This window comes from Pleuronectes platessa, chromosome 5 (genome assembly GCF_947347685.1).
Source record: "Pleuronectes platessa chromosome 5, fPlePla1.1, whole genome shotgun sequence".
Lineage (NCBI taxonomy): Eukaryota > Metazoa > Chordata > Actinopteri > Pleuronectiformes > Pleuronectidae > Pleuronectes > Pleuronectes platessa.
The window spans coordinates 18,766,908-18,790,424 of NC_070630.1; the positions used below are offsets into that span (position 1 = coordinate 18,766,908).

The 23,517-nt window shown below is 38.6% G+C and overlaps 1 protein-coding gene across 1 annotated transcript; it reads right to left on the bottom strand.

The window, feature by feature from the left end:
- Positions 1-470: 470 nt before the first annotated feature.
- On the bottom strand, positions 471-22,836 carry gosr1 (golgi SNAP receptor complex member 1). Its single transcript, XM_053422629.1, has 9 exons — positions 22,754-22,836; positions 21,252-21,363; positions 20,674-20,761; positions 20,131-20,238; positions 19,844-19,935; positions 12,683-12,757; positions 6,449-6,478; positions 1,974-2,056; positions 471-1,122 (listed from the first exon to the last, which is right to left on the bottom strand). Exons 1-9 carry the CDS (start codon positions 22,785-22,787, stop codon positions 998-1,000), a joined length of 747 nt encoding a protein of 248 aa, XP_053278604.1. The 5' UTR covers positions 22,788-22,836; the 3' UTR covers positions 471-997.
- Positions 22,837-23,517: the final 681 nt, after the last annotated feature.

The following is a 23,517-nucleotide window of genomic DNA, read 5'->3' on the forward strand; positions in this document are numbered from 1 at the left end:
CAGCACACACAGGGGCCTCCTCCTGAAGCAAGTGAGATATTCTGGGAAACTGAAAGTGCTGTAAAACAGAACAAGAATTGTTTTCATTCCTTTAAGAATGTCAGATTAATTAAGTCGTTTCCTTTGTGAGCAAAGCATCAAACAAGGAAATGACAAGTGACCAATTTTATCCTCGTCGGTCATTTAAAGTGTAAACACTGTTTTGTTTGCATTACGGCCGAGTCGCAAACTGATTGACACATTGATGGTTCTCACACAGCTGCCTGGATGGCATATTTCTACATCACACCAACAAAGTCAGTTTTTAATCCAGAGTTTAACCCTGTCTTCTATAATAATAATAATAAATAAACAGAATATGGCTTCAGAATGTCTTTTAAATATAAAATGCAGTAGATGTTAATTTTTAAGATAGCTGCTGTGCTATCCTCGCAGTTTATCTGACTCAGAAATGAGAGGCTCAATTCACATTTCACATTATATATTAAAACCTTTTTATGATTTGTTTGTATTAGTGTCACACACTGTGTTGCACATAATGATATGAATAATTTATTAATTCACATTTTACAGCCCACAATGAACTATCAATCCCACTCCATCAATTAAAAAGTACTGATAAACTAAAAATCCTTTCACCGGTGAAAAAGAATTATGCATCACACGAAGTGTCTTCACGCCTTCAACTCCATAGACTCTCTCTCCAAGTGACTTATCAATAAAATAAGATTCTCTAGTCTAAATCTGTATTTTGGTCTCCGTTCCCTTGTGGGCAGAAGAGCATCCCAACCACCAGCCCCCACATCTGTCCCACTGCTAAATACAAGTTCAGTAGTTCATGCTGGTCAAATCTGTCCCGAAACTGGACGTAGAGAGTGTCTTTCTGCTCAGGGGCCTTTAGGGCTCCTCCTGTCACCGAGCTCAGTCTCCTAGGGGTCCCACGCTATAAAGAGCTTATCAGTCCCGCTTCCTCAAAGTTTTCACTGGGCCCCGGCTTTCAGTGAAAAGCGTAGAGGAGAAGGAGAATGGTGCAGATGCCGATCACTGAGCCGAGGATGAGAGAGTCCCGTCTCTTCCGCAGGTTGACTCGCTGGATGAGGTTGTTAATGGTGGGGAAGCGGTCTGGGAATCAAAAGTTAAGGAAGATCTTGAAACTGTATATACCTGAATTTATAAATATAAATTTGGAATTAGAATACACAGAACAAGGACGCTTTTCAAAAGTGGATACTGTTTGTTAAACAAGAGTAGCAAGACATCTTTGAACAAAGAATGCTTTTCATCATAAACTGTTTCTAAAGATGGAAGACATGACAGCTCCCCAAAAACGAAGCATGTCTCAATCGTCCCCTGGGGGCTGACTGCAGGATAGGCCATTAGTTCACCTCCTTCATGTCAATGGATGTAAGATGGGCCAATTAAAAAAGTTAGAACACATATCAAATACATTTTTATTAAGATATGGTTTCTGTCATTTTAGGTAGATCTTGTTATGAGTGCCCAAGAGAAATGAACCAAATCAAAGTTCATTACACGCACATGCAGTCTAAAAAAATTGGTATTTAACCAAGCTAATGTGACAAAGTCTTACCTGAATATAATTTGTTTGTATTTGATGTTTGTTCAAATGCAAATTTTTCCTGTAATTTGGTTTGAATTAGTTATTTGATGCTATAAAAACTGGGTGGAAAGTCACGATAGTCAGTTGAGGCCGACATGCAACTGGTCACGTTCGTGTATCGGCGAGACCTTGATACCACAATTCCATCCTTCAATCCCGACTCTGGCTCCAAATGATGTCATCAGCACAAGGCCTCACTCATTGTTATTTTTTTTTCATTTCTGGGTAGTAGGAGAAAGTGAAGACATCTTAATGAACAGTCTATGGTTTCATATTGATCTCGATCTGTTGCATGCTATCTTCCGGTTGGTTCCCCGCAACATGCACACACTCGAAGCATCATAAAGGATACTGGCCAATGTGTTGACCCTGCTCTGTATGGATTTCAGCAATCCCCTCTGGGAGGTCATGTTCTCCTTGGTCGCCATGGCAATACTAAAAAGGCAGAGGAAGATGAGTTGAGGTGACAATCCTACATGCGGTTGCTGTCAATATTACTGTGAATTACCTTTGGCTGCAAATGAGCCAATCACTTAATGGAAATTCAATTATACCAGGGGATGTTTCAGGAGAAATGAGCGTCAGTTCAAAGGGTCAGACGTTGTGATGTTTGAAATGTTAAACTGTCACTGAGGAGACAGAATCACTTCAAATATACAGTGCCTTTGGACAATATTCATTTTTGATATGTTGCTGCCTTATTCTAAAACAGAAAATAATTTTCCCTCATCAATTTAAATGAAATACCCAATGATGACAGAGAAAACAGAAATACAGATCTTTAGGCAAACTGAAAATTCACATTGACTTTAGAATAAATTTCAGACCCTTTGCTATAACACTTGTTTCCCTTTTCTCTTCATCATCTTTGAAAGGTGTCGACACCTGAATGGAAGTTGGATTTATCCATATACGGTAAATTCATTTGAAAACAAACTCCTGTCACTTGAGGAAAAAAAAAAAGGAGGCCCAGGAAATGTCATTATTTGGCACCGGTATAACAAGAATGAAACCTAATCACTTGTGAGATGAAAATGTGTCATAATTTAACACCTTGGCCTACAGGACAGCTGTGGCTCAGGAGGTAGACCTGGTGAAACCATGTGCTGTCATCGGGCAAGATACTGAGCCAAAATGTTTAATGTGTGATAGAGAAAGTGCTGCACATAGATATACTACATGAATTCGGTGTGAACAGTTGAATGGCAAAAATCTGTGCTGTCGTATTAACACTTTTATTTTGTGAATTAAGTAGTTTGTGACCTTAAAATCCTCCTGTGTTGATTAAGATCGATACTGAAAGGCTACATGCTATAAGTGGAGGAATCATCATGTTCTCCTGCAGCTTTATGTGGGGGTCTACAACGTGTGTGTGCGTGTGTGTGTGTGTGTGTGTGTGAAACGATTAAACGGGTATAGCAATGCTTTGATTGGACCTTCATCTCTAACTGGGGCCTCAGCGACTTTCAGAGCAGGAAGGTTCCGTTGGGCAGTCGGCAGGAGAGGTTTAAGGCTAGGTGGTATCTGTTACACTAAATAATCAATAGGAGTTATCGAGCCCACTTCAGAGCCTGTCACTACCAGAGTATTTGATTTGAGGGAAATTCAATCCAACAACCATTCCACATCTACCTGATCTACATGTATGTACCTAGAAGGTCTTGAGATTCAGGCATTCATTGTATTTTTAAGATATATGAGGGGATAACAATAATTTTAAGTTAACACTTAGTATAAAGAGCTTGATACAGTTTCTTTAGATATATTTCTTGAAATAACTGTTGCCAAAATGCATACTGAGATTAGAACTACTTCTAATCACCTATCATGCCACATGCCAGCAACTGTGACAGATGTTGCTGTTCTACTTCAAGCAAGCATTGGAGAGACCTGTTAATTGCATTAAACAAAGACAAATTCAAATTTTCCCCAAAAATCTGTTAACACATGAATCTGCATCTTTGGTAAGGACACTGGATAATTTCCTATACATCTACAAAATAGTGATGCTCAACAAACAGTTGATAAAAAAGTGGTTTTCTTCGCTGCACACAGGATTTTGTAACGCCTGAACAGCAGGGTGACAATGACATGGGACAAACTCCTCCCATCCCTGAGTGACAGAGCCCAACAGGAGGCTGATCAAAACAAGTACATGACATCACCTCAGAGTGTTCACTCTTCTAGATGATGAAGTTGATGAGCAACAGGCCAAGTGTGTGTTTAGTGGGCTACCTTAAGGAACATATGTCGAGCTAAAGATGAGTTAACTGGGGAATGTTTGTCCAATTGGGGGCAAATGCCAAGTCCCTGATTTTTGGGTAACTGGTTAGATTTGGGTTATAGGTCATTGGTGGCTATGTTTAGGGGACATGTTCAGGAAATAAATACCAGTTTATGAAAAGTCCCTAAAAAACGACCAGTGACGATGTGTGTTTTCTGTCGAAGACAATTTTTTGCAAAAAAAATTCAATTAAAACCAATCAATAGGGGACAGTTCCTCTAATCTGTAACATGATGGTTTTCTGGGTCATTAGTTGTGTGAGTGTGTATGTGTGCACTCGGTAGATGGCAGAATCTGCAGTGTGTGGAGGGTGGGGCGAGCGGGTGAGGTAATGGCATCTCCTGCGGGTGGAGGTTGCTGAGGGGACAGTCCGCAGTCTTGGCCTGGCTCAGTCTTTTGGGGATCATGTTCTCCTCAGTCAGGAAGAATGACTCTGCTGACTCCAACAACCTGGACAAGCCTTTATCTCAGTGTTAACCAGCTCATGAGAATCAGAGCTGGAGAATAGAGACTCACTTCACACAAAAGTTACATGTGATCAGTCACTGATCGCTGCCTAAAAATAAACTGGAGATGAAGACTCAAGTTGTCAAATAACCTGTTGATGGAAGTCAGTTATTAATTTATATTTAAACCGAATATCACAAATTACAGGGTTTCTGAAGTTTTCAAGAAGTTAAATTTACAACTTTAAAGACCCATATATGACCCTAATGTATGAAATTAGTACCTTCGTCAAGTACAATAAAATATGAAGGAATATCGTAGTCCCAGAATTATTGAATATCATGTTAAGTAACCTAACCCGTGAAAACACAAGGTTATCCGACTACAGGCTGTAGTTCTAGCCAAGTGGAGCTATCGTTTCAGTGTTGAACATTGTTTTTGTTGCTTTATTAAAGTAAGCTAATATCTCTATTGTTGTGACAGAACCACAACATACGGAGACATTATAATCTATGCACTCCTCCAAAACATTCTTAAAAATACAACTTATTTTAAACATACGTATTCGACATGTGACACGTCTTTAAGACATTAAGGCCCTTTTACAGATAAATTAATAAATGTATATACCACAGAAAAGTGAGGATTAGGTTCCGAGTTGTCACAGTGGTCCTCAGAAGAAAGGGCCATCAGATGAGTTGCTCAGTGCTTTTCATGTTAATATGAATGGAACATAATTTGGACCTTCATGATCATTCCATTTATCATCTACCTATGAAATAAATGACAAAAGAAATGGGTATCTTTTTTGTCTACTGTGAATTATAATCTGGGAATCACACACCATGAAGAGTATCTAGTCACATTGACAAAGCACAGTAAACAAATAAATAAACAAGTTAAACAATTCCTTTAACGTCTCTCTGAATTATCAATAAACTGTTGAACAAGAACAATCATGTCTAATTTAAAATAATTCAATATCAGAATATATATGTCTCTGCACCATTTCTTTGCTAAACAACTTTACTATTCTACACCACGTTCCCTTGAGCTCATGCATAAAGTTTCATAAAGATGAAGAAAAACATTGCAGAAAATAAAGAAGGCTGTAGAATAATGAGCAGTTTAAGGAAACAAAGAAAAGGGAACAAAGGGGGAGAAACATTTTTACTTGTCCTCCATTTTAATGATAAAATCAACCAATCAGATGGCTACTCAAGACAGTACCCATGGTACCATTGTTTTTACAGGGGATGAAAATTGAAAAGGGAATGGCTGGGAGGACACAGGGATGAAACAAACTAACAAAGGACGTTAAACGTCAAAGCAACATCAATAAGGTGAAAAGAAGTACTCTGTCATCCAGGGTTGAGCGAGTCCTGTTCATTTTATACACAGATTAAATTGAGTGACCAGCGGTTGGCTCAGCTCCAAGCTTTTGATGAGAATGAAACTCTGGTAGTTGAATCATCAGTTCAATGTGCTACGGCATTGAAAAGTGAAGTGCTAAAATTCCAAGGTCCAAAACAAGACACCTAAAAACTCAAATAAAACTTGATGATAATAGGATGTTTATAAAGGTTGGATAATATTTCAGATTCAGGATTCATTCTAAAATAATTCAGGGACTGTGGTTAGATATACTGTCCTGACTGGAACAGAAAATAATTTTCAGTTCGTATTGATTAGCAGTGCTATAACTGACAAGTTTGCCATTTCTGTAACAGCGGCTGCTGAGCCTCATGGACACAGTTGGATTACGGGAGTTTTTCATAGCAAAGAGGTACTTTCTCGGAAACTGGAACAACACACAACACAATATTAAGATTGAATTATGCAGGAAACAAATGGGGAAAATTTGTTTTTTTATTTGGAAAATCCCTGTACTGACTATTAATTTATAATGGCTATCGAAGAATGAAATAAAATGGGTAATTTTTCTACAGGTGTCCACTCCTACAATCCATATATCTAGGCCACGTTAGCTGCATATGTTGTGTACACTGAGTGTTTTGAGATGGGTTTAGCATGTAGATAAGACAATGAGGAAAGGCTGTCCTGTGCAAATATGTGCAGGACATGGCGGGTCTTACCTTATTGTGTCATCCATCAGTCGGTCGGAGCTATAGGTAAAGAGAGGAGGAGGGGGAGGAGAGAGAAGGAGGCTGGTTAGCTACTGATCTGAGGCAGTGTGGTTAAAAAAAACATGAAAAAAAACAACCTGAGGGCAGTGGTCAATATCAGTTTCCGATTGGTAGTGATCAATACAGAGTTAAGTGGCCCAGCGCTCTGATCACGTGAGGGAAACTGATACAGACAAAAAAGGTAAATGTCGGTTCTGCATCTCAATCTTAGCAACCAGTGTGGTTTCGTCTTTGTATGCATGTGCTAGTTGTCAAATTAATTTTGGGTTTTTGTGAAGCTTCTACATGAAACACTGAGTAATTGTTTTTTTTAATTTTTAATTTTCCTCCTGGCTCAGTCTAGACTAAACTAAGATTCTGGAGCTTAATCTTTTGCATAACAATTAAACAAGGAGTGTCAGATGTTTGCTTCTGACCAACAGTGAATACTGCAAGAAAAACACACGTCTCAGGTTGCTCATAAACAACAATGCTCTCAGCAGTTTATTCGCTAATTGGAATCAATTTGGATAATGTTCTAGAGAGGAAAAAGCAAACCAAACAAGCAAAATTGCAGGGATTGTATTTCATAGTTCCACATTCTCATTGTCATGCCCAATATGTGGTTTCTGTTCAGCTCATTACGTTCTTATGAAGCCAACAAAAGGTAGAGGGGGGTTTCTCAATCGCTTCATTTATTAGATAACTTGTTAAACATGTAAATAAAGATGGATGAGTGTCTCTTCACGATTAATGGTATGACTCCTCTCTGCCCTGCAGCCATCTTCTTTTTAAGCGAGGGGAAAACATAAAATTAAGCCCTGCACATGCACATGCATTGTTGGCAAGGATGTGAGCTGAGCCAGCAGTTTATATTAATCTGACATATTCGAATATGATGGGATGCCTTGGCGGAGGTATACACTAAATGAAATTCCCTCTATTCATATTTTTGATAGTGTATGAGGTTAGGATTTAGTTCATCAAAAATGATTAATTCAAGGAAGATCTAATAATCTCAGAAGCTAAATTGAAGGAGCACTGTAATATTTGATTCAGGACAACACTACAAAACCATCCAACACCATTAAGAGGTCCTCACCCAACTTGACTGTGGGTCATCAATTCTAGATTATTCAGACGGGAGATCAAGACCATCTGATCTCTCAGAGGACATTACATTTTCAACGCTGTTGTGATGTAATCACTTTGAGTGTCCCTAAATGTTAGTAATGCAAAATCTACAATTTATGTTTATTTAACTATAAGGCCCATAGTAACTAACAGTACGCTAATAGCGGCTTTATCTCTTTATTAGAAAAAAAGCAACTACCAGACAACTGTCTTAAATGTTCAAAGAATAAAATAACACAGTGGTGGACTGACATATAACTGAAAGAGATAACAAAACCTTTAACTGTCTGTCTGCCAACATTGTTCACCTTGTAAACCATGAGCTGAGGAGTGAAAAGAAGAGTGGGTGTGAGCTGAGGTGAGCCTTGATTCATGGAAGTTTTACAAGCGGGGTGGGGATGGGGGGGAAAGGATTTATGTTTTGTTCCGTCAATCATCAAGCCGCAGCAGAAGCACTGTCACTTTCATGAATATGTGCATGAGTGGGTTCCTGCCGTTTCCCCTGGTCAGAGGTGTTTTTGCTGCAGTCATTAAATTGTTAATAAGCTCCAAGCTAATAGCCTCTCCCAATATGAAGCTTCTTTGCTTTTTCAACTGTTTAATACTTCCACATGCATGTGGCCATTTTCTGTTTGCTGTCAGAAATTCCACAACTAGTGGCAAAATGCCTGCATTGGTGTTATGCAAGTAGCACTCATAGAAACAAATTACTTCTTTGTTTCCTGCTGACTCAATTATTACACAATTTAATTGGTATTCTGAAAAAAAAAAAAAAAACTCAGAGTAATGCAATCAACGACGTAAACTGAAACATTAATAACTGTCATGCAAGCAGAAAACCCCTTACAGACAGCAAACTGTGTCAGTTATAAGGAGATGAGAATCATATTAAAGTAAAGCTGCTTTTCACCAACCTTCATGGAAGACTTCTTCCCTAGAGATGCAAATAATGGACTGAAGTGAAAAGACAACCTGTGATAACTAGTGAACTGGGAAGCTATGTTTTTGAAAATGTTCCATTTTAAAGAAGAAAAGCAGATATTTAAAAACCTTCATCCTGATCACACTCATCATGATTGTGAGCCAGAGTTAGCACACAACAGATAGCAGCAACATTCAGGTAATAAAAGACACAAAAGTAACAGGATAACGAAAACCTGCATGACAATATTGTTTAGAGAAGGTTCATATTTAATTGAATAGCATGTGCTCTCATCGACAGGAGCTCTTTCTCCAGTTTGGCTTTGACAGTTCTGCTGTTAGGGCTGTCACACACTTGAAGCGACAGCAGGGAAAAAACACTAAGGTTATATAGAACATTTTGCTAATGCTCACAGATGACCATTGTTCAAAGAGGAGACCCTTCAGCAGATAAAACACTGAGCACCCAGAGCTCAATCAGTGAATATAAATGAACAGCAAAACACTTTAAACCCACTGGAGTCAATTATAAAAAGGCCCCTTCCTTCACTGGAACTAGATGATGATAAGGTCTCAATCTCAATCTTGATAATTTCCTCTCAGGAAAAAGCAGTTCAATAGATCATTATAGATTGCCACATACAAGCTAATCATTGAACATGGTTTATGCACTCAACGGAAATTGTGCCACTCAAAGTACTCTAAAGTTCGGACCTCTTTGTCAGCTGGCTTAGTGGCTTACATTTTCCGTCTTTATTGGCAGGAGTGAAGCAGAGAAATTATTCAGATATAAAATGCTCCCAACACTCTGAAATTCATATTATGTAAACTTCAAACTGAACCGCTAAAACTTCCAAACTGAGACCAAACTCAGCTTTGGTCAGTCTGAGAGCTCAAGGCAGCACTTGAGCACTCTGGCCATTTCAGCATTTCAAATATTTAGGTCGGCAACAACTGTTTTAACAATCAACTGGATCTGACAGACACCTTCTCCAAAGCTACTGCTTATTTAAAATGTTGTCAGATGTGGCCATTAGGTGCCCTGAGTATAGATGTACAATACTTGCAGAAACACACAAAAGCAGAGGATAATTTTGATCATGACAGCTAAAATGAAACATAAACTACAAGCAGATAGGGTCCAAGCACTGCTTAGGAATTTGGACACTGTTGGTTGTTGTCCAATGACTCCACTTCATGAATATGCAGAGCCATGAGGAAGAGGAGTTGCCTCTGAAGGACAATTACAAACTTCAGTTGTAAACCAGGCATTAGCTCTTGATGACAAATAAAAACAAAGAGCCAACACAACATGAAATGCAAGGGAATATATTTCAATGTGAAGTGTATATTCCCTTCACTTCACTGTGTCTGTTTGACAGGAAGTCCTTATCTAGGTGGCAACCGCCATTAGAGCTGGTCCAGCATGAACATTTAATGGACTTTCCCCTCCCTCCCTCTAGTTTATTCATGAACACTGACCTTTATGGCCTAAAGAGATGGAAAAATAGATACTAGGATGTAGAGAGAGACAGATATCACACTGAGAAAAGCATCAACAACACTTAGTTGTTCAAAAAGCTAAACTGTGTCAAGCATTCTACAAATCCATGATTCGATTCAGACCTTGATTTTTAATTGTAACTCTTGTATACCCTCATAACTAACAAGACAGCTTTTCAATCTAATATTTAGGGAGCTGTGACCACACAAAGATCATCAGTACCAGCAAGAGAGTAGGCATTTGAAAAATCAACCCCGGCATCTGTCTGATTAGGTTCTCCTGAGAATGAAAGCAAGTTGGCAAACAGGCCAACCACCTCAGTCAGTTGTAGATTAACTGGCAGCGTTGTCTCTTTTTGGTTTGTTTGTTTAGAAGTGATCAGTCTTATCGGTCTGATGAGCCTGGCCATGCTGGTACCATCACATGCCAATATATCATAGACTCTAGCACACACACACAGTCTCTACACTTCTTATGCAAATGTGCATTGCTCATTCATTACATTCTCCCCCGAAAAACCAAACAACCAAATCTTTCAGTGGTTGCTGGATCAAGAAAAAATTTAACTATTTGAAAATCCACACACGCTTGAAAATGATCCTTCGGGCTAGAAACGTCACTGGCAAATAAATCCTTTGAGAGGACCATTAAGTGTGCGGATCTTCTCTTTTTCAAAAATGCAGAGTGAATTTGCATGCTGAGCTACAAAATGACAAGCTCTCTATAACATGACCAGAGTGTTAAATAGAATAAAAAGAACAAAACTCTTTCTAGACACAAACAGATAATGTAAGTTCACTTAAAGTATGTCTCATCATTCAAAATGCATTTCCTTAAATCTTCTTGTTTTTAAAGAGACCCATCACAGTCTGAAGATGATGAAGAGCATTTTAACCCAGATTTCTAGTCTTCATCGACTATCCATGCTCTGCCTCAAGTGAGACTTCAACCCACTGCTCTGACCACTAACACATGCCCTTTACTTCTCGGGCCCTCTTTCCTGTTTTATGGCTCTAATAGGATCAATCAAGCGTAACTTGATCTTTATCTCCAATCCCATCTATCCCCTTCCGTCATTGTCATTGTTGTGGGGAAGCCCTTTAATATGGTTTGTGTTTTAATTAAATAATTTCATTATCAATATCCTGATCAAATCTGCTGGAGTGGCACGAGAGCCTAATAGCTGGTGATGCAGCTGCCTGCAACAACGTTCTCACTTCATGTTCAGTTTGAACAGGAGCCTTTCAAGACACTTTGGGTGCCTCAGGAGAAAGGGACCTGGGGCGGCCCTACACCAAACCAAAACTGACTGACTGAAAATATATGACACATGAAACATGACGCACACTTTCTTCAACGAAGCCTCTAAAAATGTTAAAGGTTTGGGTAAAAAGCTATGGTGGCATGGGGCCACATTAGGGGACAGTCTCCTGCCCATAGCCAATCATAGAATTTACAGAGGTTCCCCCAAAATGTTTGCTGCTGTGGATCAGCTGTTCTCATGGTACCCCTCACAGCTTGGGGCCACAGCGATTACATGCTTTGCCTACCCTGTGGCCACAACCCTGAGTTTGATGAGGGCTGCCACATTAAGAATCTTACTCTGATTGGAAATTGGAAATTTGAAAAAAACACGCTGGTAACATTTAGTGGTCAGAGATAGAATATCTCCAAAACTCTTTATATTTGGTAAAACTATTCCATTGGACTCAGGGATTAACTGATAAGACTTAACATTTTAAATATTGCTCTTGGTCTGTAGTTATTTTATTAGACTGAATTGTGTGTTTGTATTGTTCAGGTGTTTGTGTTTTTGAGTTAGCTCTATACAGTGCACAAGTCACTCTAAAAGCATCTTAATTGAGGGATAAACATGAGTCATGTCAGAGAAGGTAAAGCCTGTTTCTAAATGAGATGAGTGCTGTGAGATGTGTGTTATTCCTCTGAGAGGTTGAAACAGAAAACAAACATTTACCCACATAGAGAATCAATCACTCTGTTTTATATCCACATTATAAGATGGGATGCTCGAACATGTGCAATGTTAAAATCTCAAGTTTCTGGTGTTTTCGTTGTGCCAGTGTGTGCCCTGCTGACATTTAATTTTTCTTTCCACGTGGGGTGCTTCTCACACACAGGTACACACACACACAGATTTCACAAACTTCCCCACCTCATGTTGTTCGGCAGTGCTTGAGAGTCAGCCAAATGATAGAAGGACACTAATTAGGCTGCTGGCAGATCACGGTTTGACCTACTGTGTCAGTACGAAGAAGTAAGCAGAACTTTTTGCCACTTTAGAAGCAAAGTCATGTCACAGAGGAGAAAAGGGTGCTTCTTAAGACCCCACCACCCCAAACCTGTCCCTCCTGATTCTTTCTGATAAGCACAGCACAAAGGGTTTTAGTTATAACTACCCAAGACACCACTCACATACAATCAACTCTATTTTATCTATGCTGAATTATACATCAAGCTCTAGGTAAATGAATGCAACATGATGAAAACGTTTGAAAGTAAAAGCATACAAGAAGTACTGAGGAGTGTGAGAGCTTATAAAGCAATATCAGCAACAACAATGGTTTCTACAATTACCAGCGTTGTTTAACTTATGTGATTGATAAAGCTGAACCAATGAGTCTTACTTTCTCAGGTGTTCGTGCTCCTTTAGAAACAGCTCTGTTCTTCTGTTGTTGACCCCGGATCCGCTCTTATAGGTCCTGGAAAAGGAAAGCAGATACATTATTATAAAATAGGAAAATTTCTGAGATAGGGGAGAGCGGGATAATGTGGGACATCGGGTGATTTGAAACACCCCCTGTATCTAGGCAACGGAACACATTTGTGTTCATTTGACCATTATGTTTTCAAGCCCCTCCCATCCCCCCCTTGCCATGAAGGAGAAGTTGGTGCTGGTGCTGTGGAAAGTATGTTTTTCACAAAAATTTGGTTTTTGCATGTAAAAGTAAATTTCCGTGCTTTGAACTTAATCAACTGTTGTGTCAAAACAAATTGAATCAGTTAGAAAAAATTATATCATACATGTTGGTGAACTTCCAACATATAAAACCATGTGATTGATGCTAGCTGAAGATTAGCCTGAATTGCTAAGAGATGTTGTTTTTTCTAAAACGGTGGCTGTGGGGTAAAGTGAGACAAATGCAGTGGGGTAAAGTGGGACAGTGTCTCACTTTACCCCACCATGAAGCACAAGTTAAGTTTAGTCTTAAACATATTTTAGTGTTATATTACATTATATATGTTTTATTTTTAATGTCATAAACATTGTAGAAAAGCCATCATGCCAAGAAACTATACACCAGGAAGAAAACCTGGGGCCAAACACCCCTCGCAGAGATGGAAAGTGCAGCGGCTGAGGTCATGCAAGGAAAGAAGTCCTTAAGAAAAGCTGGAAGGGATAGAAATATTGATAAGACAACCCTCAAAAGATTCATAAAGAAAAAACAGAAAGGGAAAGTAAAATCAGTAGCCTGGGGTGCAGTAGCAGAGGTAAAGAGAATATTCACAGATGAGATGGAGGAGGAGCTTGCGATACACTTGAAACAACTAGCTGACCAGTTCCATGGCCTTGCTCCAGTTAAGTGCTGTGAACTGGCATTTGAATACGCAGAGAAAATCAATATCCCTGTCCCTACCAATTGGACAGAGAAACAATGTGCAGGTAAGCTAGGGTGTGCAAGAGATCACATGAATCATAATAATCATAAATGTGCTTAAATGACCAATCCCCATGATTCTGTTACTAGTCCGATATTAGTGGTTGTCAATCTAGCTGACAGGATTTTAACTATTACAACATGTGTTGTTATGGTAGTTTTAAAACAATAATATTTTCACTGCCCTTTGTCCTGAAGACATTCTGATCATTTCCATTCCTAGAAAACATCCTGAATTAATGGGAAATGTGTAAATTTTACTAATATATCATTTTAGCTCGCCTAGAGGGGAGCAAATGTAAAAAATGTCCCACATTACCCCGCTCTCCCCTACTAAGAAAGGACAAATATCTTGATGTGATCTTTCATTTTAACATCTGATATCCTACTGAACAAACAGATTTGTATGTATGCACTTTACTACTCTGGCAAACATTTCCACTACAGGCTCAGTAATTTTGCATTTATTGTCAAGTTCCCTTGTTCTTTTTTCCCCCATTTCATTAAACCAGGTTCTCTGCTTTGTAGTCAAAGTTAAGAAAGATAAAAGAAAGTGATAACAACATTTGCGCAATGACGAGGAGGCAAGTCCTTGTTATGTCATCAAGTTCAAAAACATTGCATAGACCCAGACTTCAGAGCCACAGCTCAAACACTTTCAACTAGAGTCTTAGTGTTCTGACGGATCGAGCTGACAGTTGACAGCCTTGAACTTGAGTGTTACAATATGTTTGGTGCTATTGACTGGTCATATCATCAACAGTCAAAAAAGGGATTCAAAACTCTGACATGTCTGTTCACAAAAACGCTTTATGTGGATGTAAATGTATCAATGCCTTGCTTTTACTAAAAAGCTGTACTTAAGTATCATTTTGAGTTAACTGGAGTAATTCCATTTCATGCCATTTTATACCTCCATTCCACTACACTGTAACCGAAAAGATTGCTCTTTCTACTCCCCTAGTAATTAGACATCTCTACTTTCCTGTCTGAAAATTGTACACAATTAATAATACAGTGGACTTTTAAAATACAACACACTTTTTAAGGACCTTTTTGGTGTTTTCACAAGCAGTGTGCCATCAGAGTCACATTTCATGGCTTTTTCCCTTCAAACTCCTCACATCGTTTTATTTTTATTAAGTGTTCAAAGGACCCAATATGATCCCAAAATTGACAACGGATTTGGGTTTCCATATGTATTTTTTCCTTTCCTATTAATAATTTTACCAGCCTTCAGATTTATCCTTGTTTAAAAAACCATACAAATTATTTTTAATTAGCTCTGCCTCTAGAAGCCTCTATCATATGGCAGACGGCGCCAATAGGAAAGCAATCCCTTTACTTGCTTTACAGTAAAAGCCTCCTGTGGTTCAACAGTGGAAAGCTTTTAAAATGAAGCAGCAGCAACAGGACGTATTCAGTTTGCATTATGTGTAACTTAACACAGCAAATACAGCACCAGAATGGCTGCTGTCGAGCAGAATAGAAAACAACACAAGCATTGTGTGTTGGTTGAGAGCAAGAGGAGGTAGTAAGAGGGGAATAGACAGCAGGAGCTGCCAACATAGTGAAAGCCGTACAAAGCAGAGGTTCCTTCTAGTCACCTGGCTAACCACATATGTTGAACCTATAAGCAAACTGCAAAAATACGTCTTGGATGGGCAGAGTCATCCTGTTGTTGAGCAGAGCCATAGCAAGACAGCCTAGTTCTCCCTTGTTAAGTGTCAGCAAGGAAAATGTCCACCAAAAAAAAAAAGATCACAGCTCAGCATGTTGCCACCCTGCTAAAAAATGCCATACTGAGCTTGGACTGAGCTAAACAAGCTGGGTTACTCACTCTCACTTGGCCTCCTAACCCCCCTTCAACTCACCAACTACCCACTTTAATTGAAGGATTTAAACAGCCATAAATAATTTATATGGAGAGCAGAACCACTGATTAGACAAAGAACCATTAAATTGCCCATTATTCAGAGTAAAATAATAATTATAAAAAAATATTTCAAGCATCCGTATGACAATTGTAAATGGGCACCACATCTGTTAGATGTTTCAGAGTGAGAGAGGGGGAGCATAGAGTGGTTAATAAACCATTGATTACATTATCTTTGTAAGAGACAACTGATTGTATCCACAAATTGACAGCACCACACAACCCCAGGTTAATAAAAGAATACAAGCGATTTGTAGCAAAGCAGTCAAAGTTAATGGATGGCTTGTTACACCACTCACAGAGTAAACACATTGCGCCACCCAGTCTCTTTAAGTCTTTCATGCAACTCTAGCTCTCAGCATCCATGAACAGCTGACTCCCAGCTCTCTCCTGGGTTTCTGGTCATTTAACAGCCCCACCCTGATGCTGGGAGAGAACGAGATAGAGAACAGGGGAGGAGGGGGACCTGTGTAAGATAAGAGTCTGCACACACATATACCATTAACATCCTACCCCACCCAGCTAACTCCAAGCGGTCCAAGAGCAAATGTGCCTACTTCATCCCCAGTGCACCATTCATAGCCACTGAGTGGAAATACTATATTCAGTGCACACACAGCACACTCCACAGTGGCTGCCTTCAGCCCGGGCTGCATGGCTGCCCCCCCGACAGGGATGCTGCTTTTGTGGGCCTAGAATTGCCTGTAGTGACAGCTTCCTCACTCCAAGAAGGCTTTTTAAAAGGGCACAAATGTAAATCACAGGTTGGCTGTCATTTTTGTTGCTGACATTTAAAATAAGAGCATGAACAGAGGGAGCAATAGGTCTGAGCTCAGCTCTATAGAACTGTTATTAATGGCACAAGAAATGTATACGTGTGTGCGTGAATGTTTTGTTGACAGAGCCCTCTTTGCACGATATCAATAAAATAATACGTTGTAGCATATCTCAAATTTGGGGGAAATTATACGATGTTCACTATTTGTTTGAATTGTTAATGATTTTTTTGTGTGCATTGTAAACAACTTTAATAAACATCTACAACGAACAGCTTCCTGAAGTCTACTCCATGCCCAAGATCTCTACTGCCCTCTACCTGACGAAAAGGAGAAAAGGTTCAGCCCTGGCTGACAAACACATTACTTTATCAACGGCAGATTTAAAAACTGGGTGTAGGTCGACACATATTTGAACTGGCTATATCGTTTTGCTTTTCAAACACAATTTAGGCTGTAGTGTATTATAATGGACACAAGTATACTGAATTTAATTGTTATGCTGCTGTTATGATGGAAGTCCTAAGCTACACTGCTCATGCCAAAAACTGACTGGTCTCAGACTTAACATTTTTAACATTGAATCCCTGCTTCTTGATTTTGGGACGTTAAATTTGTAGTTTTCATTTATCTCATGATAACTATTTTACAATTGTGAGTAATGTGCACAGTAAAATGAGAGGATTTATCATTGATTGATTTTCTCAATCACAAGAAATGGGAAAAAACTGTGTTAGTGATACCTATTTCTTTCTAATGAGTTGCATAACAGCAATAACAATAAGAAAATGATGATAACAATCAAACATTTCAAGTGGCTTTCATGTGTTTTCAAATTCTCATCTTTCCCCAGCAGAAGGTGAAAGGGGGAGGATTGGGTGCATATTGCTTTTCAGGAGAAACCGTCTCAAGTAAATCATGACTCGACACATTGCACTTTGCCCTAACAGCAGCCATTGTAATTCTCTCACATATGAGCTCAGGTGCTTCTCTCATTAGCAGCCCCCGGGCACATTAGTCATCATTAGGCTGAGCACAGGGCCAACAACACTGGGTCATTTCTATGCATTACAATCATCAGCACTCAGCCGATTAGAGGGGTCAGTGAAACTCCTTACCAGTGTTATTTAATGAGAAGATTGAGTGAACTGTTCCATGTAGCACTGACCTCATGGGATGTTACTGAGTAGATGCAAAGTTAGAATGTGTTTGCTTGGGTACAGCCTGAATTTGAATTATCAAAAGATAATGGTCTGCCGTGTGATGATAGAAGTTGGTTTAAAAGATTCTTCAGTTATAGCGTAAAAAGTGAGGTAACAGTGACCAGGACCTTAAACGACAAAATTACAATCAGTTCATCTTTGAGTGGATAAAACTGACAACCTGAAAACATAATGCCTCAAGCCACAGAAGTTGCCAGCACAAATAAATAAATACGGATACAACAACATGATCATTCCTTAAACGTGGTGTTAATGGGATCTAACTTACTATTATACTAATAACAAGAATGGGACTCACTAAAGTTCATAACCCTGCCAAGGCCAAACAGTCCCTTTATAAACCCACATGTTAATGCACTAGATCCAGATTTGTATTGGTATTTGCACCAAACTGCACACAAGCATACATACTAGCCATATAAGCATGTATGTTTTTTTTTATCAACGATGTCCATGAAAAATAATAATCTCCTCGGTGGATGTAATAATTTTAGAATATGTAATTATTTTAGAATATAGGACAAGATGGCTGCAGCAACTACAAAAAAAGCAACAATAATACCAGTAGTTCTACAATATGAAGACAATATTCTAAAGAGGCACTTTAGTCAATGTGGGCAAAGGAGCAGCATGTATATCTCAAAAATCATCAATGTGCATATTCATCAATGACCACATATTAATATAGCATTTTATCAGTAAAAAAACTAGGACAATTTTATTCAGTGAAAAGCCTTACAAGCTACCATTAAACAAAGACACTAGGGGTTCAGCTCCATTTTAATGTTGCGTAATGTGAGTCTAATCAGAAATAATGATCTAATACAGTGACTGTGAGGTCTGTGGAACGTGTGTGCCTTCATGAGGCAGCCGCATACCATTTGCATAAAGGATGGATGGAGGGGAATCAATAGGAATCCTGCAGTCCTCAACGTTAACTCTCCACTGTGTCTTATAGATCAATAAGCCATTACAAAAAAACGACAAGAGTCATGGTCTGGGGGAGCTTCCATCTCATTTCAATACACTGACTCACAACTGAGCCAATCTGAGGAGAGGACACACTTTCTCAACACAAGGCCAGCGAGAACATAACTCTTCTCCAGTTTTAATAGCCAACATTTTTCAGGAGTGTGCCAAGTGGAAGTCAAGGTTCAACTGTCCCTCTAAGGAATAAGGTTTACAACACAGCACCACTATGAATAATACTTTAGTTTGTATTCTTCCACGGCCACTAACAGCTTTTTACCAACCGTCACGAGATGCAGTGCCTAAACTGAATAAACGGAAAACTCTGCGGACAGTTTTCTTATATTCTGGAGAGTGAGGATTTTATATTGGATTCAATATTAGACAATATATTTTCCAAATGAGAAAAAAATGGGGGTTGTCTTTTATTTCACAAGCGAAGAATTATGTGTTTATTAATTACAATGGATACTCTTTTTGAGCAAAGTTCAAGTACCAGTGGAACTATTGTCCTTTGCAGTTATGCATAATGGGTCGTTTGTAGCCGTAAAGCTGCCAGGCTGGTTAATGTTTTCAAGTCGGTCTGTAGAGAGTCTGTCTGTGTTTGTTCAGTCCAGATCAAACCGAAGGTTGGTGTAACATGTTCTGCTGCCACAGAGCAAATCAAATCATGACAAGTAAAAGGGACTTTTTGGTGTCTCCAGACATCTTCACTACAGAAATTAACTGAGGAGGGAAGCTGTCAAACAGCCAAGAATTGACTCAAACTGCTACAGATTTACTCCATAAATAATAATAAAATATAGAGTGAAATGTAAAAACTGTAAACTGTCAGAGAAAATATTGATGTAAAAGTAGCTCAGTCATCTAGACTAGCGGCAACTGAGAACCGTCTGCAGACGTCCAACTGGTACCCTGTCAAACATTGTTACAATATCACATGGTTCAGGGTGGATCAGAAAATTGATTCAAATCCATTCCCTTTCAGTCTTGTTTTACCAGTGTGTTCATTAGTTCCCAAAAATGTGAGGATGACTTAAGGACATATCACTCACTTCATCAGTAAACAAACTTGTTTTACCTTCTTCTAACTAATGTATGAGTGTACACAACACAACAGCCTGTGAAGTGTTTTTAAACAAAAGTAAATGATGTGAAAATGCATATATCATCCATCCATTCCCCCCCCCCACCCACCCATATGCTGGTGTGGGTGACTACTTACTCAATATCTTTCCTGACGGAGCCGAGCAGGTCCTCTCTCTCTCGTATGGCCAAAAAGTTTCCTTTAGTTTTGTGAAATTCTTGTGTGTAATCCTGAGAATTAAGCAAACATGAAAATGAAGAGCATGCAGAAGAACACTCTCGGGTGAAACCAAAAATACAAAACAAGGTTAAGTATCCATGTTAAAATATTTTTTTACAGAAAATAAAAAGTGCAAATTTTTGGCACATACGAGTTTTGAAAATAGAAGGATTGTAGTCAAATTTGAAAGGAGTCTGAGGCCAAACCTGTAGGATGTCTCTGTGTCTCTGAAGCGTGTGCATGAGTGCGGCATTGAGAGAAGACGTTCCTGGGGCATTGGTGTACTCCGCCATCTTGTCATTCACTGCAGTTAACTGACAGAGGGACGGAGAATGAATGGATAGCCACAAGGATGGAAAAGATAACAATATGGTGCATATGCAAAACATAAATAAAACTGTGTGTGCTATATTAACATTTTTCTAAATTGAGGATGTAATATATATTATCAAAGGAAAGTCTTTCATTTTAAATATTCAGACGATTCTATTTGCCACATTACCTTAAGAAATTACACTGAACCATTAGATTCTACTCTTTTGCCTTTAAACTGCTCCAGGAGAAACAGAAAAGTGTAGAGTTCTAGGTTGAACTCAATTATATTAAATCATTCTGGGTCCAATGTTAGGCCAAATAAAGAAGCAGAGTCTGCAGTTTGCTTTTCTCCTCGTTGAAAGACAAGAACCTTGACATAAATCCAGTGCATCTCTTGCTACCATCTTTCTATTGGCCCTGGAGAATTTACTTACTTTGGCCAGCAGCTGTTCAATCTCCACTGACATGGTGTCAAACATCCTGTCCTGGGTAGAGTTGTTCAGTAGTGGGGTGGTGTCCGACCTTGAGGAGTCAATCAAAGAAAAGAAGCTATTTGCATGAAATAATTTTTAAAACATTGTACAGTTTTTATGTGTTGAAACAGTTATAAAGATGACTGATTCGGGTTGTTTCACTTAATATTAGATACACTCCTAAACTTAAGTAAAGATTAGCACAAAAACTTAATCTGAAAAGTGTAATGCTTGTTGATAAACAATTATCAACACCAATCAAATAGCATACAAAATAGGTTTGACATTAAAGTGGGAAACTAACATTGTTATCTGCTTTACAACACTTAACTGTGATAGCAAACTTCCACCACTATATCCAAATCCTTCCCCGTTCATGATCTTTAAATTTCTTAACTAAATGTTGTAATAATGTCTGTGTGAAGGAATATTATATAAATCATTTCCTTACTACATTAGAATATCTCAAACCATGTATGACTGTGAACCTAAACAGACACTAGTCTAAAACTGTTGGAAACAACAGAAGACTAACTCACGTGTCTAATCGACGTCCGTCTCTGGAGCTGCTGTAGCTGGTGCACAGTTTACTGAAGGAGACCAACTTCTGGTCAAGTTCATTCTCCAACTGTCGGGCCTGCTTTCGCAGGTCTGAAACACAGACACAAACAAAAAAAGTAACCATGTGCGTTTACTAAATTTGTATTTGATGCAACTTAACACTTCATCTCTGCAACAATTCAGTTGAAAATGTTGTACGTCTCTGCTCTACATGTATTTTGTCACTGTAGTTGCTAGTTACTTTTTATATCATAATTTAGGAAAAGCTATAATGGTGATGCAAGCAATATACACTGTATAGTTATACAGTAAATAAAACCACCTAAAAATATGTACAATGTGCGATATGATTCCCATCGCAGTCACCTATAGAATTAAAATGTTGGTTATATGTTGGTTACCATTGAAAATGTCAGGTAAAACCACTTTTTGCTGAGAGGTCAAACTTAAACTTGCTCTCAAAGACCAGAAGTTACCAAATCATGTTTAAAAAATGTTAATCTCTGATAGAACCAAATTAACTCAATCCTACTTATTTCATTCCATTTCTGTGTATTAATGATGCATTTTATACGGTGTCTCCTTTTTCTTTATTCTCTATATGGTATTGGTTTTGCTTCTTTTACTTCTAGTTACTAAACGTGTCCAGATTTGTTATGTTCGTTGTGTTTTTCTAGCTGTTCTTCACTGGGTTACTGTAATAATTTGCCTCGTGTCACATTAGGGTTTTTATAGTGTGGTAGGATTTTTTCTACTTAAGTAAAATATGTGATTTTTCTTCTAAGACTCTGTACTAAAACAATATCAACAGTTATTGCAACATAATTGTCATCAATGGCAACATAACAAAGGTTTAATATACATATCGATACATAACTTGTACATTATTTTCGCACAGTGAAGTGATATAACATATTTGATCTACCTAAGATTTGTAAAAGGTTTTGCTGGCTAGAGTTTGTCTTTCTCTGCCCAAACATCAGAGTTTAAAACCACAACATTTACTCAGAGCAAAAATCAGCCTAGAGGCGTTTATCGTCATAATTATCGATATATATATTTATGGTATTTGGTCATATCGTCTAGTGTTAATTTCTTCCACCATAACGAACAGTCTCACTAACTTGAATGAAAGCAAGAAGATGAAACAATTCTCTTCTTAAACAAAACAGTTCAAAGCAGTTTCTGTTCATTAACATCTTATGACTTAAACATTTGTCACGTTAACTCGACATGTGCCGAGCTGGTTCATGGCGGAAAGCGAGGCCACGCTGATTAAACCATTAACTTAAACGGCGTTGAGTTAGCCACTGTTAGCTTCGCCGGCCGTTGTAGCGATGTACGTGTTTAAACCACTGGCGTATGGGAATAACATGTCAGCAGCTGCGCTCACCAACAGGCTGTTTAAAGCAGGAAATGTGTCCCGTGTGTTGTTGTACAGAGTGTCGTGTTTAAAATGAGTCTAATGTCGCTCTCATACCTTCCCAGTAGTTGCTGCTTCCTAGTCCTGCCATCTTTGTTGTTCTGCGACGTCACCAACTTCCGGGATGTGTCACGTGTCAGTAGAAGACGTAATAAACAACATTAAAAGGAAATGTTTTTGTCGCCCTCAGCTGAGTCTTTCAGGTAGTACACCACTAAACTCTACCTGTACCCTCAGCTGAGTCTGTCTGGTGGAACACCGCCAAAATATGATGGTACCCTCAAGCTTAGTCTGTCAGGCATAACACCTTGAGGTGCTAAAGATTGTGGAACGTTTTTTTTCTACACAATTCTGTCTCTGAATGTCTCTAAATTGTGCTCTCCCTTTAAAGTGGAGACTGAGGGAATGCTTATTTCAGATTAGTTTGAAAAAAATGTAAAACGTTCATATCAACAAGGGATGGAAAAATATATTTTAAGTCTCAACATTCACTCTAAAGTACATTCACAATGAATTAAAAGCATAGCAGCTCTGAAATAACCTTTTTTAAATCAGACAGACAAGAGAACAGAAATTTATCTTCAATGAGGAACAAAAAGAAACAACAGAAACAAGTAAGTGACAATTAGTAACATTTTCTGGGGGGCGTTAACATATTTGATGTTAAACCCCTAAACTTAAATGACCCCTTTTTTTTGGCAGCATGTGTAAAGGCAAATTTGTTAACAGAAAATGACTCTCCTTCTTTCTTCAAATTTTTTTTACGATTTTAGAAAATCCGATCACAGAACAAACAAAAGCGTACCTTTCTGAAGACGCAC